This window comes from Astyanax mexicanus, chromosome 19 (assembly GCF_023375975.1).
Source record: "Astyanax mexicanus isolate ESR-SI-001 chromosome 19, AstMex3_surface, whole genome shotgun sequence".
Classification (NCBI taxonomy): Eukaryota; Metazoa; Chordata; class Actinopteri; order Characiformes; family Acestrorhamphidae; genus Astyanax; species Astyanax mexicanus.
In genome coordinates, this window is record NC_064426.1 from 23,783,710 (window position 1) to 23,800,851 (window position 17,142).

Here is a 17,142-nt window from a genome sequence, read left to right on the forward strand (position 1 = left end):
ATAATGACTTACTATATCATAATAATTGCTTATCAGTAATAAATATTATTGCAAAAAATGGCATATCCCTACTTTAAAAAGAGCAAAGTTGTAACATAAACCAGAAAGCAGCATAATATTTAGAATACCTTGTGTTTCAGAAATCCAAACAGTGATTAGATCGTAGATATATTGAACTATTTATATATATATTTTTTGTAGAAATAATACTATCAAACTTTTGCCAGCAGGTGTAGCATGATGGGTAAAAACACCACAGTTCTAATTATAAACAGGCAAGATGGAAGCCAAAGAACGGCTGCCTTTACGTGAGGGATGTGTGTGTGTGTGTGTGTGTGTGTGTGCAGCCTCCTGTGATTCATTTGAATGCGGATTAAATGCATATTATTAATTTATTTCTGCTGGAGTTACTTTTAGCCAGAATCCGCTGGTCACAATAATAAATAAATTGTCCCATCCATCGCTGGCCAGTGTTCAGGCTCACTCACAAGATTCATACTCAATCAACAGCTATCTTGTGATTTTTGGCATGCCAGTGTATTACTTAGTATATTAGTAATGGTAGTTTTTGTTCAGAATCCAGTAAGTATTTCTTAGAAGAACGTGAAACAGAAAGGAACGTCATCAATAATGACCTGAAATCCATAAAAACAATTTATTTCTTTTTATGACTTACAAAAACATCTGAAATGGGCTCACAGCAAGACAGAAAAACAGCTTGAGGGCATCATTTTACTGAAATCCCATACATTTATACAAAGTAGAAAAAGATGAAAAAGTGGTGACTGTATCAAATCGATTTCATAGTAAAAAGCCAAGGCACTGTCAACAGATTCTGTATTGTACCCAAAAAAAAAAAAAAAAAAGTATATAAAAAGAGTGATTGCCGATAAAGATTGTTTTTTTTTTTTGTTGTTTTTTTCACATTATAACCATGGAAAAAAATACAGTACTGAGGAGATCACGCTAAAGAGACCAGGTTATTGAGTGGGATTGTGGGATTGGTTGTGTCTACAGACACAGTTCGTGCGAGAGTGTACTGTCCAAATGAGAGACAAACACACTAACACACACATATACAGATATTTCATTTCACACTTGCCTGTATTTTTGCACTATAAGGCGCACTATCAATGAACGTCTAAGTTCTGGTCTATTTTCATACGTACGGAGCACTAGATTATAATAGTGGAATAGTGAAGGGTGGGGGTGTAGCAAACTTAGTTAAGTAAAGCTAAGCTACAGAGAAAGAGCTAGCGCTTAGCGTGGTTAGCGGGTAATGCTAATGCTGCTCCAGCAGTGCTAGCTGGGGTTAGCAGCAGGCTACAGGCAGATAATACTCACCTCTGAATGGGGAAATAGGGGTTAACGGTTAATGCTAATGCATTACAATGCTACTCCACTAAACTGAAGCTTGAGTATAATGCTGTACTTCAGTGGAGTGGCTTTACTGCTCCTTACAACCTGACTGCTAGGATTCATACATAAGGTGCACCAACGGTTTTAAAAGACGCACAAATTAAAAGGCGCACAGGCGATTTTTAAAGAAATTAAAGTATTTTAAGTGCGCCTTATAGTGCAAAAAATACAGTACTCACAAAGGGAACGACGTGGAGGAGACTGTAATGGCCAGAATATCTGGATATTTCTCTTTCTTGTCAGACCAGGCAGGACTTATTTTAGATCAGGCATAACAATTATGGCTGCGTTAAACTGTCCTTTTAATCCTTTAAGAGGAAGTCCTCTTGGTGAATCCCTTAATGGGTAACATTTCCATCCTTTCCTTTTCCAGGTTTAAACACCCATAAACCAGGCTTAGGGCTTATTATTAATATAAATTGACAGCAGAACCCTGGACTGCATTAAGATGATCCAGTCCAGAAGATATAAAAAAAGATTGTCACCTTCGTCAGGTTGTTATTATTGCCCTTACTGCCAGCCAAAGCTATGGATGGTGGAGTTCAACTAACTTCATCTTTAAAAAAAAAAAAAAAAAAGCACAATCACATCCACTCACATCTCCAGACATCTCCAGGCATAATCAATAAGAGGAGGGGATGAGAAGAGAAGTGAAGGTTGAGATAAACTGGAGGAGACAACGAACACAAGAAGAGAGGAAGAGAGAGAAAGAACGAGGGAGACAGCAGAGTACCTCCTTTTGAGCCTGATGATGATTGCCTATTTTCAATTATATTACAAAAACAGGCCTCAGACTGAAGAAAAAAAAAAGACTGAAGACACTGGGGTAATTAAAAGAAAACATCAAAACATCAAGCACTTAGAAACCTTTTGCAAATAGTAACTGTAATCTGAGGGCGTTTTCACACTTGGACTTTCTAGTCCGGTTCATTTGGGCAGGTGTGAACACAGAAACTGCACTCATATTCAGATCCAAACCAAACAAACACATCAAGACATTTGAGAGAAGGTGTTATCTCAGCCCAGTTCTGAACAAACTCTGGAGCGGTTTGTTACTGGTGTGAAGAAAAAAAAAAAAAAAAAAAAAAAAAAACGTGATCTTAATCCAACCTAGGGCTGAACGATATGGCCAAAATTTTATATTGTAATATATTTCTTCACGTCTGTATAATTCAAATTAATTCCACTATCAATATAAACAATATAAAACCTGCAGCAAAACTGTAAATAAAGCATCCAAAGGATTTGTTTATTTACTGTACATAATGGGTCCTGTAATGAAAATCAGTCAGTGACGGATGCTGTAAAAAATGTATACTGAAATATCAGAAATCACCTCATGTCCTGTTATGTTTGCTAAACAAAAATGTATTGCCATATACATGTAAATCGATATCGAACTATTGCCCAGCCCATTATTATTAAATCATGAAATCTGCCATTTCTGCTGCTACTACAAGTTAAATTGCACTAGTCCAGAACACAGTATCTTCTTCCTGTATTTATCTGTGTCCACAACAGACAGGTCTGACCAATAAGCAGAGAGTAGTTTATCATGTGGTTTGTTGTGACACATTTTGGTGCACCTGTGTGAACACAAACCAAACCAAACCAAACCAAGAGGAAAACAATCCAAAGTTTACACAGTCAACTCGTTCACTGATTTGGATCAGAAAATGGTACTATATGATAACTACAGGTGTGGAAACATTAACCTAAATTAAAGCGTCCAAGTGTATGTGCAACTTCAGTATTTATATATATATATATATATATGTGCGTCCTCATGTTTGCATTGCTAGAGGACAGTGATTCAAGTAGGCATGCAAATGAATGAGTGATTTCCTAGTGCAGGAAAAGTCTTAAAAGTTGATTTCTTCAAAAATCATCTAAACTACCCATTATATAAAGACAAAAGGCAACCCCACTTTGATTTCATTTGACAGAAAATAAAAAATAAATAACAACAACAAAAAAAGCCCCGCCCCAGCCCAGCCTCCTGTGCATCCCTCGGTCTGTCTCTCGTTTCGTTTCCTTTTTCAGTGCATGTGTTTCTGAGGTTTGATTATGTAGGTGTGGAAAGGAATAGGCTTAAGAGTCTAAGAGTAAAGAGGAGCAATGAAACAATTCGCTCGGCCCCAGCTTTCCTCTATTCCTCGCTCTCTTTTCCCCTTTCTCTTTCTCTCTTTCTTTCTTTGCCATCAAGATTGAGTGAACTTCTCCTCGTTCACTCTGTTGAATCAATCTCGCTCACTCTATCTTTCTCTCTGCATAACATCTTTGCTCTTCACTTTGTCCCTCCCTCTTCCCCTGCATGTCTGTTCCCTTAATCAGCTGACTGTACCTTTCTCTCTCTCTCTTTCTCATAATTCTTTTCCTTCATGCTCTCGCATGCTCTCTCTTCTTTTTCGCATCACATTTTGCGCATGACCAGCACAGTGGTGAGCACTCCAGCCAGAAAGACGCCAACAGTTTGCCAGGTAGGGGTTCCAAAGTAGGACCGGATACCTTCCTAAAGAGAGAGAGAGAGAGAGAGAGAAAAAGAGAGAGAGAGAGAGACAGAGAGAGAGACAGAGAGAGTGTGTTTAGGACAAAACTTTGGCATTTGAAAACAATTAACTTTTAGAAAGTGAAGTAAACTTTTTATTTTAAAGACGAATAGCAGTAAGTAGCACTAGGAAGCTTCAGTGATGACATGCATGTTCGTTTATTGAAGACTCATTACTTGTCAAATTTTCCACCTCCATTTGCCCCAGTAATTCAAAATACAGCGCTTTTAGCCAATGCTTCCAAAAGGCTTATAAGTATAATGATGGGGCATAGCAAAAAAATCACTATCTATATTCCATTAACAAGTTCAAAGTAGCTCCACCCTTTATTAGTAAAATTCTAAAGGCCTTGACATTTAAAACGAGACTCTGAAAACTTTGAAATGTCACATGATCGTAGCAGCCATTTTTTCATAAAACAAGCTAGAGCACTGTGTGAAGCTTGGAGAGGTTTAGTCTGTAAGTAGATCAGTATGTCTAAATATTCATGTCAGCAACAAATTGACCACAAAGATAACAGAAGAGTTAAAAAAGAAATCTGTGTGACTCGAGGTAAAGTGAAACGTGGTAATACGCATAAAATGTTTTTTCTTTAATAACTATGCCATTTCATTCTTGCGCCTAACGCTGGGTCATTGATGCGGATGGCTTGAATCCTCTTGAGAAGTTCTTAATTAGAATGCAGATCAAGCTCACACTGCTAGAAAGTCCTGTTTCTTCAAATACTTTTTTTTAAATATAATTTTATTTCTAACTCTTCCCATTTTCTCCCCAATTTACACGGCCAATTACCCAACCCACTCACTAGGACTCTCCCTATCACTAGTGATGCCCCAACACACCAGGAGGGTGAAGACTAACACATGCCTCCTCCGATACATGTGAAGTCAGCCACCGCTTCTTTTTGCCGAGCAGCCAGCGTGCTTGGAGGAAAGAGCAGCGACTCAGTTCTGATACATTAGCTCACAGACGCCCTGTGCTGCGACATCACTCTAGGAGTGATGTGGGGAGAGAGCGCCATCTACCCACCCGGAGGGAGCAGGGCCAATTTGTACCTCCCGCTCATAGTGGCAGCGCTTCAGACCGCTGGACTACTCGGTGCCTTCAAAGACTTTCTGACTTTTCAGTTTGATCTGAACCAAAACAGCTGATGTTAAAGGAGCCCAACCGACAGTCAGAAAAAAATCACAATTTGGTCCGACCAAAAGAGGTGGTCTTGGTCTGGTTTGTCTACAAGGTATACTTTTTTTTTTTTTAAAGAAGATATGGACTTTCTGACCAATTAGAGGAAGTAGAGGTAGGCTGTTGTCCTCAGCCTTAAATCAGAAGACATAAGAGCTGGTGTTTTGCTAAAATACGACTTCCCTTGGCGTGCATGCATGTCACACAGTGTAACAAACACACGAACCCTAGTCTATGGGCAGCAGTCTTCTGGTTGATCATTAAATTTGCTAAAACAGAAAATGAGAAAATTTACAAATCCTGTACAGTAGACAGAAGAAGTGTGTGGAGCTTATATATATATATATATATATATAAAACAACTATTCCTCCTAAACATACTTAGCTGTAAATCTTTTAATCCATTAAAAACTGCAATATTTTAGGGAGAATGGGATTATCAACAGATATTCTGCATAAACTAACGTAAAACACAACCTGGGGATAAAGCAAGACCATGGGCCCTATTTTAGCAATCTAAAGGCAATCTATAGGTGTCTTTGCTATTGAAATGACAGGAAAAGCAGCCTAATGCATGTACTAATTCTCTTAATTAATCAGAGGTGTGTTTTGGGCGTAACGTGAAATAAACCAATCAGCCTGTCAATTGCCTCACATTCCCTTTAAGAGGCAGGTGCCCTCTGACTTTGGTGGATTGCTATTTTAACAGCGCAGCTCTTCTGCGCTTCTCAGCAGAGGAAACTGACCTGCGAATTCATGCTGTGAAGGTGCACGAGCAGGTAATTTACGAGGACTGGCAATGTTATTTTATTCTTTATTCTGTTTAAGTTAATGAAAATGTTGGGTTTGTGCACTGCTGCATGTCCTTGTGTAAGATAGGGCCCAAAGTCTTAACAAATTTAAATATTACAAACAGAGTGAACATTACACAGGAAATAGCTGAAAAAATAATATTGGAACAATTACCCAGCCTCCCTGTTCCCTGATCCAATTAATCACATGTTCCCGCAGGTAGTCTACGGTCCAATTGATGATGGTTCTGATGATGTCAGGAAGCTTAGTCAGCACAGCCTGAAGGTTATATATATATGAGTAGGACATGAAAAGAAAAAGGCTATGAAAAACCATCCATATACAGAAAAAGTAAGTAACAGAAAGTTTCAGACAGTTGAACAGAACAGATGCATCCTCACCTTGATGACGAGTCGACAAGCAAAATAGAAAAGCGCCACCACCCTGCCCCAGTTAAACTTCCCATCAGAGAAGATTTCACAAGCCACTTTCACAAACACGTCTTGGGTGGGCTGTAGCGCCGAGTCATTTATCATACTGACAGAGGAAAGAAAAGATAGAAACAGACTGTAACTACTGCACACTGCCACCCAGAGGTCAGTCCTGAGTACTGCAGAAATGAGGTCACATAAGTACAATGAAAGGATGCATCTTCGATGAATAAAATGTACAAATAAATCAAATAATTCATGAATAACATCTTATATTGTATGTATTACATTCTAAAAACTGCTAAAAACACATTGGCTTTTTTCATAGCCAGTTCTCTAACATTTTTTTTGAGTGGGGGGGGGGACTGTGGTATAATCATGTTAATAAACCATAATGCACATATGCCATAAGGTGTGATATTGGCACTGGTGTACTACTTAAATATAAGATTGGCAAAATTTAATTATATTTATATACGTGGTACCAATTAGGGGTGTGCCATATCGTATCGTGCGCAATAATATTGTCAACATTTTTTGAATATCGTGAACGATATTATACCTTGCCATATCGTACCATATCACCCACCCCTAATTGTCGCATCAGGGTCCTACTTTTTAGCTGTTTTTAGCAAAAAAAAAATCACTGTTCTCATTTCCCATTACATATCTACTAGATCATATCTGTCCACTATCATTTATTTTACATTAATCCTGGATATATGAAGATATTTGGAGAGCATTATTAGTATCATGACATTCTGGATCATTGACTTCTGTTACAAATCTGATAAAATTCATGTATTTTTTAATATCTGTGCCATATTATATTGTTGTCATATCGGCAAGAGTATCGTCATCAAGAAAATACCATAAAACATTGTGATATTATTTTAGAGCCATATCGCCCACCCCTAGTACCAATAGCTTAAAAAAAGTAATTGCATTAATCACAAAAATATTCTGTGATTATTCAGGATCATACCACAGTCAGTTCAGACCCTGAGAGGCGTTCTATGTGTGCCATTATCAGGCGATAATGCACAGAAACCAAAGCTCTCCATGTATACTTCACTACATGCACGTAACTTAGCAACGATGCAGCACTTACAAGCCAAACACCATAGCTATAAACATAGTATAGTTTTATTTTTCTTAACTTTACTGTAAAAAAATATCTATATTGATAGTTTATTATGCTTTACTTTTAATAGATATTATTTTATTAATAGTTGTATTTGTGAAAATTTACCTCTATAATAGCTATTAGGTAATGCTATTCCTGGGCTGTTACAGTGTTTTGTTTTAGCAGCGGGCCATTGTATGGAACTATTTTAACATGCAGATTGTACTTTCCCGTCCTATTTAACTAAAAAATCTTTCAATAAAAAAGAGATAATGGAGCTGTGGCTTAATAGCAATAACAATAATAGGTTTGTGCTATAATGTATAATACTGGGACTGGTTTGCTGAATCAAATTATTATTTAAAAATTACAATGCTGGCAGATTTTGAAGAAGCGAGAGAGAGAATGAAGAGGGATTTCATTTATATTTCTTTAAAAAATAAAAAGTAATCTGGCTACCTGTTTAACTCAACAATAGTGACATTGTGTTTACATCGCTATAACAATAAGAGTGAATTACGCAAAGAAGCTGTAGCAAAACTTCAAGTCAAGTGATTAGTGCATTAAATTTCACAGATATTTTGACAGCTATTGACACTACTAAAAAAAACACAACTTTACAGTTCGGCACCATCAAAACCATTAATAAGCACTTCTCCAAATGCTTAGGACTGTGGTCTGCCTCACCTCTGCAGCTGTACATTGCTGTCTAACTCGTCTCCAATCTGCTGAAGACACTGCGCAAGTCTCTTATGGCTCGGGTCACACAACTCTGTCCCGCCCAACTGGTTCCTTGTCACCAAAGCATTGCTGTCCCCATGACGCTGAACCCGTTGGTAGATAAAACTGAGGGTTAAAGAGAAGTAGGCGTCAGATCTTGATGATGAGAGAACACAGACAGTAAAAAGCAAAAGAATAAAGAAGACACTCACTCTTTTAGCAGGGAAGCTCCCAGGTCTAACAGTTGTTCATTACCGTTGCCTTTGAACACAGAACATACAAACATACAGTGAGTGTGGGTGTGAACACAGACAGTCAGACAGACAGAACGACAAAGAAAAACAAAGAGAGGAATCAGATAATGATGCTCTCGCCACAGCCAAAGATCATGTCATGTGCATGTGGGTTTATAATATAGTTGTGTGTGTGTGTGTCTATAACTGCATATTCTATTTAAATGCATCAGAACACTACATATAAATAGTATCAGTCATCTTATACAGACTAATTTTACCAGTATTAACAGACCTATCTCCACTGCCTGACACAAATAACACCACCAAAATGCCAGGATGGAAACCAAGGGCCATATAGCAATGTTAAATTATAGTTTCAGTTTCTCTGTAAGCAAAGGAAAATGACACAAAACAACACCACAACAGTTTCCACTGATAAATGCTTTGAGTCATCAGTGACTAGCAGCAGACTCACTCACACTAGACTCATTCAAATATCCGGAAACACAACCCTGATGATTTTATACACACAACTTCAAAACTTTCATATTTTTAAAGAGATGGAAAAAAAAATGTGTATGTTTCAGTATCAGGCCAAAATATGCAATCGATCATCTGGTATTTCTTTAATTAGCCAATCCTGAGAGAGGATCATATCATATTCTTCACTTAAGAATATTTAAAAACAATAAGGCCAAGCCGGTCACAATAATTATGTCATCAACTTGTTATATAATATATGGGCATCACCTTAATCATTTTTGTTTATCTTAATATTATCCATTGTGATTTCTAGCTAGTAGCTTAACAATACATAAAAATTAGTACAGCATCTGCATACAGAGAGCACTGTGGCAGGTAAAAATGTGTTGTTAGAATTGTACTTGACAGGCAGTACAAAGGCAAAAAGGTTATAAACCTACTATTATTACCCAATTCATACTTTGCTTTTTACTTTTTTTGTATGTTATCTGCCAATACCGATGCCAATACACACATTCATAACTTTCAGAGAAAGTAGACAGTAAACCAATATAACTAATAAAAATACATTTTATGGATAAAATTAGTGGACTTTCAAGTAGCAGGGTCAGTGTCTACCAATTGTAGCAGTGTGCCAGCATCGCTTGTTTATTTTCCGGCATTCAATACATACGTCAGTAAGTATGTTGACCAAATACCTATCATCATGTAGCCCTATATAAGCTTCACTTTTTATAGTAGCTAATTTTCAGTGGAAACCAAATTTCTATAATACTGCTGGCTAGATTAGTTAACTAGCCAACCTAAATTACAAATAGTTAACAAATTCACGATATGTAAAAAAGTAAACAGTGGTTAGATTTTTTTGTTACTGTTTCTGATGCAATCTCCCATTTGCAGAATGTGTAAAACTAACATGCCTCATGGAGGAAGCACAATGAAAACGAATAATATCCCTTACTGAATACCCCTCTTGAAAATACATCCATGGCCATGACCTTTGTCATTTTACCGATTGTGCTCAAAGACAAACAGCAATCGGTATCTGCCCCAAAACACTATTTAGGCCTACTTTAATAGGAAATAGTGAATTTCAGAAATTCTGCTAGAATTTTATCTAATGTGTAAAAGACTAGGCACACAAAGGGCTCTTGATCACTGAGGCAGGCATATTGTCAGATGATCTCCTGCCATAAACTCATCCATGTACTTTTGCTTTGACTATAAAAGCATGACCAACAAACAACCAACATATATAAAATATACACATCATTGCTGTGACACAAAACATTTTAAGTTTCGCAAGTTTGGCTGTTTTCTTACTTTTTGTTTTTCATACAGAAAATGTGGTCGGCCACAAGAGCAAGAGAGAGATGTGTATGCTATCATCAAGGGCCAGCAGCTTAGTGAACAATCCTGCCATCAATATATTTCTATTTAATTAAACACTTGTGCATTCAGCAACAAGAATGTTAGTGAGGTCAGGATGCTGGATGATCACCACCCCACCCCACCCCCAAATGCCCAAGTCATGCCCAACATACTGGATAAAGCATAATCATTCCAGAGAACACAGCTCCACAGCTCAATGATGAGGGGAACTTTTACCACTTCAGCCAATGCCTAACATTAGTCATGAAATTGTTCCAATAGGCACATCTGCTGCAGAGTCCTATTCTACTGAAATTACTCCTCTACAGGAAATAGAAAAGCTGTGTTTCAGTGTATATGTACAGCTATGTCAGCAATGGATTTGACTTGAGTAACAGACTGCATTTATAAGATTTAGGATGAGCTAGAGAAGAGCATAAAGTAAAAGCATCAAATTATTGTTCAGCACCTCCAGGAACTACTTCAAGACGCTGAGAAAACTATTCCAGGTCAAACTTCATTACTTGAGCCATACCTAGCATAACCAAAAGGTAAAAGGGTACAATCACATTACTATATGATTATACCTGTACCTATATCATTGCAGCAATTTAGTTTTCTTCTTCTTCTTTTTTACCATTTCTGACTTAAACTTACATTTGCTGAATGTGTAAAACTAACATGTCTCATGGAGGAAGCACAGTGAAAACTAATAACATTCCTAACCAAATACGCCTATTGAGAGTACATCCTGGGCCTTGAGCCACACATAGCACACATGGCAAAACCCAACACTTCCACTACCACCATCAGATCATAGAAGTAAATGGTTTTACAAGGTAGAATATGCATGTGATTTCTATGTGTTAAATTCAAAGTAAGATACATACAATAAACTAGTTAAGCTCAAAAACAACAACTTTACAGGATAAGGAAACAGGTAAGGATGCACCGATGTGGAAATTCTGGGCCAATACCATACGTGTATGTAATTTGCCAATATCGATGCCAATACACATATTCATAACTTTCAGAGAAAGTAGACAGTAAACCAGTATAACTAATAAAAATACATTTTATGGATAAAATTAATGGATTTTCAAGTAGCAGGGTCAGTGTCTACCAATTTTAGCGGTGTGCCAGCACCACTTGTTTATTTTCCGACATACAATACATATGTCAGTAAGTATCATCATGTAGCCCTATATAAGCTACAATTTTTATAGTAGCTAATTTTCAGTGGAAATCAATGTAAACATATTTTATTCCAAGTCATTTTGAAGCATTTTAGTTGGTCCAAATTTCTATAACACGCCTGGATAGCTTAGGTAACTAGCTAACCTAAATTACAAACAGTTAACAAATTCACATTATGTAAAAAAGTAAACAGTGGTTAGATAAAACAAACATATATGGCTTTAGCGATTATACTGTATAACTAGCTAGTTATATATTTAAAACCCTGATAGCTGGCCAATGTCTTAGGCAAGCAAATGTAACTATATACAATAATGACTAAGCAAAAAAAAGGTGCTGAGAAGAAACTAAAGCAGGTAAAGCCAACAGCTGATCACAAACAAAGTCAGAGAGATGATGTCACCCCCAGTCAGTCAGTCAGTCAGTCTCTCTCTCTCTCTCTCTCTCGCTCTTTCCCTCTCTCACTTTATTTCCCTCTCTCCCTTTCTCTTTCCAACTCCCTCTCTTTCGCTCTTTCCTTCTCTCTCTCTCCAACTCCCTCTCTTTCGCTCTTTCCCTCTCTCGCTCTTTCCTTCTCTCTCTCTCCAACTCCCTCTCTCGCTCTTTCCTTCTCTCTCTCCCTCGCATTTTCCTTCTCTCGCTCTTTCCTTCTCTCTCTCCCTCGCATTTTCCCTCTCTCGCTCTTTCCTTCTCTCTCTTTCTCTCTCTTTCCTTCTCTCTCTTTCTCTCTCTCTCTCTCTCTCTCTCTCAGTTTAAATCACCCCGCGGTGTCTCAGGGCGGTTGCGGCAGCAGTAAGTAACCCGGGCGCGTGAGTGAGTGGGGTTGAGACCGTTAGCGGAGGCTCAGTTAGCGCAGAAGCTAATGCGGAGTGTTAGCTGAGCTGAGAGACCAGCTGTTACCGCTAAACCTGCTCTGTCCTGTTTGTCAGTTAGTTCAGAAGCTCGGCTCTGGTACCGGATAAACCTACCGTCTGAGTTGAACCCGGTAAACCACCCGTTTATCTCTCTCCACTTACCCGAGTCGCCCTCACCCTGCTGTGCCATGTTAGCTCCGATATGTTATTGCGGAGAGCTTCCGCCTCGACCGACGTAACGGGTCTGAGGCAGGAAGGGGCGTGGCCTCGCGGGTCTTCACCCTGCCTGGTTTGGGATGTTTGTTTGAGAAAATATGGATCTGTTAAAGGTGTTTCACTACATGAACATCCCCTACAGCCCTTTACACACAGCCTCTTATTTTAAAATATTTATGGCAGAAGAAGACAGCAGCAGTCCTCACTGTGGGAAAGAGGAGTGTTTTGGGGCGGGGCCAAGCAGAAGGCCTCAGTTTATTCAGATCCTCTAAAACATAGGTCGGCAATAGGCGGCCCGCGGGTCAGATGCGGCCCGCAAGCAAGAAACATCTGGCCCGTGAGGTTGAACTATAATGAAAAAAAAAATCGGACTGTCCGTCTCAAAAATGCTCTTTATTTAGAAACTTAATTTTCCAAAACAGAAAAATGTATTAAAGATTTTTTGATAGAGCCACGGGCTGTTAGATAACTGCTAGCTTCTTTATTCTGTTATTTTTTTTTTTATTCGTTTGTTTTTTTTAATTTAACAAACAGGTATATCATTAATAGCGCCCCCAATGGTCAGTCCACAGATTTCACCCACATCAGCCCACTTGAATGTCTGCTTGTCATTTTAAGAGCGCCCTCCCGCCACCGCGCCCGCCAATCCCCCCCCAACCGGCCAAGTGCTTGTGGCCCGACATGTAATGGCTTGGAAAAAATCTGGCCCGCGGCCAAACTTAATTGCCGACCCCTGCTCTAAAATATCAGGTAGAAAAATAATATCTTAATATTATACCATTAGACTCAATTCCCTCAATTTAATACATTATTCTGTAAATTTAACACTGTTTATCCTGTTTAATTCTATTAAATAGAGGGAATTAATTATTAATATAAGGGAACAAATACAGCTTTGGAAAAAAATAAGAGACCACTTCAGTTTTCACAACCAGTTTTTATGATTTTACTATTTATAGGTATATGTTTAAGTAAAATGAACATTGTTGTTTTATTCTATAAACTACTGACGACATTTCTCCCAAATTCCAAATAAAATATTGTCATTTAGGCCATTTATTTGCAGATAATGAGAAATACCTGAAATAAGAAAAAAAGATGCAGAGCTTTCAGACCTCAAATAATGCCAAGAAAATAAATTCATATTCATATTTTTCTAAGAGTACAGAAATCAATATTTGGTGGAATAACCCTGATTTTTAATCACAGTTTTCATGCATCTTGGGTTCTCCTCCACCAGTCTTACGTACTGTTTTTGGATAACTTTATGCCACAAATTAAAGCAGTTCAGTTTGGTTTGATGGCTTGAAATCATCCATCTTCCTCTTGATTATATTCCAGAGGTTTTCAAATTGGTAAAATCAAAAAAACTCATAGTTTTTAAGTGGTCTCTTATTTTATTCCAGAGCTGTAGTTATTTTTAAACCGAGGGAATGATCAGTTCAGTTGAGGGAACAATTTATTAAAAAGCCACTAAACCCTAAACCATATTTCTTCCATTAATAGCTGAAATGTGTTTATTTGAAGTAAGGAAACATACTAATTCTGCTTAATATTCTAAAAAAAAAAAAATCCTAACCTTCAAAAAACGCTTTATACGAGGATGATGTACACATCCCAATATGCAGATCAGTCTATGAATAACACCGCCCCCTGCTGACATCCAATCATCTGCATCTCACTGCTATCAGAGGCACACTGCTGCTGCTGCATCTCAGCCAATCAGCCATAAACCCATACATCACCCAGTGCCCTGCTCAAACTACCCCATATTGCTCATTTGAGGTAACATTTGAGATTTATTTCTCTAAAATACTCTGTAGTTTATATCAAGGCCTATTAAATATATACATTTTAAACTCAGTTTATTCATTAATATTCAGTCACTATAGTTCACAGAGGGTAATATACTGTACATCAGCTCCATTTAGGCTACATGTACGTTCTTTTGACCTGTTGACTGTATGGCAACAGGATAGAATGTCTATAAACAATGTCTACAGAATGTAAACTAGAATGTAGACTACGGAAGTCTCCAGAATGTCTGAAATTATCCCTGCTGAAAAACCAGACTGACTTGCACAACCTGATAAAACTAGTTTACAGATTAGCTCTTGACATTAACCATCATAGGGTATGTTTCCATTTTTGTTTGGTGGTTTTAGCCGGTCTACCAGCTAAATAACTTTAAAATACATTTTATTACTAAGCATAATGTCTAAAAAAATTTTTAGAACACTGAAAAAATAGCATTTGTTACCTGTCCCCATGGTCTAACTATAAACTTTACCATGAAATATAATTATTAAAATCCTTTAGAGATGTATTTTTTTTGCATTGATATGTGAGTCCAAATCTCATCTATGCTTTAATATTTTTTCTTAATAAATCCATAATATTTCAATTAAAATAGACATTTTAGTTGTGTCTCTGGGTTTCACTCATTCCAGTCACAGAAAAGCATTACCCAATCTGAAACAACAGGAAGTGACATTAGCTGGTTCTTCTGAAGATGATGGAAAGACCAAAATTAAGTTCCCTCATTAGTTTTTTTGTATATTTGATCTTATTGTAACTATGACTAAGAAGGTCAATTTCAACACTCATTCCTGTTACCAAAGTTAATTCGTAGATCTTATTTTTTAAACAAGATTTTGGAAAAATGATGGGAATATGCTTAAAGTCCTCATGTTATTAGCATAGCCACCATTAAGCTATTTTTCCTGTTTTTGCTAATTGTATCCTGTTACTTTTATTCCTGTTACTCAAAACATACAAAGTAACAAGAATGAGTGCCAGTAACAGAAGGGAGTTCCAGTAACAGGAATGAATAACAGTAACAGGAAAGATTTTTTTGTCATAAATATCAATTATTAAAACATGCAGTCAACCATTTCTTTAAAATAAAGACTTCAAAAAAGAAAATCAAAGGAATTAGTGGACTTGCTTTTAAACAAGCTTTTTAAATGTCTGTCGTTTATCGCTGTCTCTTTGCTGTGAAGATGCTTGAAGATGAGGAAGAAGACACCGCAGACACTGCCATAGGTGTAATTATTTATTATAAAAGACTAAGACAATCTTCAAGGCTTCTTAGGCCAGCCTTGGAGAAAGATGTTTTGCCGATTCGATGTTCCTACTCTGTCTCTCTCCTCCTCACTTTGGGGAACTGCTTAAATAGGGTGTTATGGTATACATCTGGAAACATTTAAGCATACTGTAGACATACACTGCTATAGGAGGAGTCTACGCGAAGAATAGTTACATACATTAGTGAAGAGAAATAAAGAGAATATAAAGAAAATACACATGCTGAAAATATTTTTGTAATAGTTTTGTAACCATCTTCATATTTGAAACCTTCTAAAACATGAAGTAAAGCTTCAGTTTGAACAGTACATGTTTCGAATATTTAAATATGTTATAAGATTCAGAGTTGAAAAAAAAAAGATAAAAAATAAGTTTAATTTGGAAGCAATACAACAAGGAAATGGCACCCATTTGGTGGAATGGCCTATATACTATTTTACCATGCTTGTCAAACAGTATAACTAAACTGGTTGACCATTATTTTCTCTGGGCATGAGATTCTGGGTCGGGACCTACTGTTTATCCATAGTCATGTCATAATAATGTGAATCAGTAGCTGGAATGGCTAATAGCTTAACCCGAAGAAACTTTCTACCAGACAGTTCCAGACTCAAACAAAATGCAGTGAATAACGGGCCTTTTCCATTCATTTGTTCTTCAGAAAGGTTCTAACAGAAAGTCTACGTCAGATTTATGATGTGTTTTTAAACTGAAGACTTGTTCTTACATCTGCTGTGAGAAAAGCGCACCTATAAAAAAATCATGGTGAATGTCTGAATCATCGTAAAAATTGTACAAATCAATCAATCAAGAGCAATAGAACAGCATCTAGGATTGCAGCTCAGCACATACTGTGGCAAGAAGGTTCGCTGTGTCTTGACTGCCATTAGGTACCGGGATGAGATCTTCAGACCCATTGTGAGACCATATGTATTGACTTGACTGTGTAGGAGTTGACTGATGCTTTAGTCCGGGTCTGGAAGAAGATTCATCAGGAGAACATCCGCCGCCTCATCAGGAGCATGCCCAGTCGTTGTAGGGAGGTCATACAGGCACGTGGAGGCCACACACTAGAGACTTCTTTTTAACTTGTCTTTAGGAATTTCTACTTAAGTTGGATCAGCCTGTAATTTGATTTCCCGCTGATTTTGAGTATGATCCCCTTATCCAGAGATAACAATTTGGATTTAGACTGATCATTTTTATGTTTTTATATTAATTCCACTATGTAATACATAAAGATTTTCAACTCGAAAATTTAATTCAATGAGATATAGGATGTGTTATTTTAGTTTCCATTAATTTTTCTTTTGAGCAGCGTATTTTTGCAATTGCATTTCAGAACCTTACAATGAATGGAGTGAGTGCTAAATGCTGTTGTCTATAGGCCATTAACTCAGGAGAGAGTTACCTTCTTTGGCACTTTTTCAATGTTTGTAGTCTTAAAGCACACTGGTACAGTCACCTAAATCAGTGCAT

The 17,142-nt window shown here is 37.4% G+C and overlaps 1 protein-coding gene across 1 annotated transcript; it reads right to left on the reverse strand.

Annotated features, from left to right (window-relative positions):
- Window positions 1-636: 636 nt before the first annotated feature.
- LOC103023787 (apoptosis regulator BAX) lies at window positions 637-12,639 on the reverse strand. Its single transcript, XM_022673016.2, has 6 exons — window positions 12,523-12,639; window positions 8,432-8,480; window positions 8,187-8,345; window positions 6,344-6,479; window positions 6,117-6,221; window positions 637-3,931 (listed from the first exon to the last, which is right to left on the reverse strand). The coding sequence occupies exons 1-6, from the start codon at window positions 12,548-12,550 to the stop codon at window positions 3,833-3,835; spliced, it is 576 nt and encodes a 191-aa protein (XP_022528737.1). The 5' UTR covers window positions 12,551-12,639; the 3' UTR covers window positions 637-3,832.
- Window positions 12,640-17,142: the final 4,503 nt, after the last annotated feature.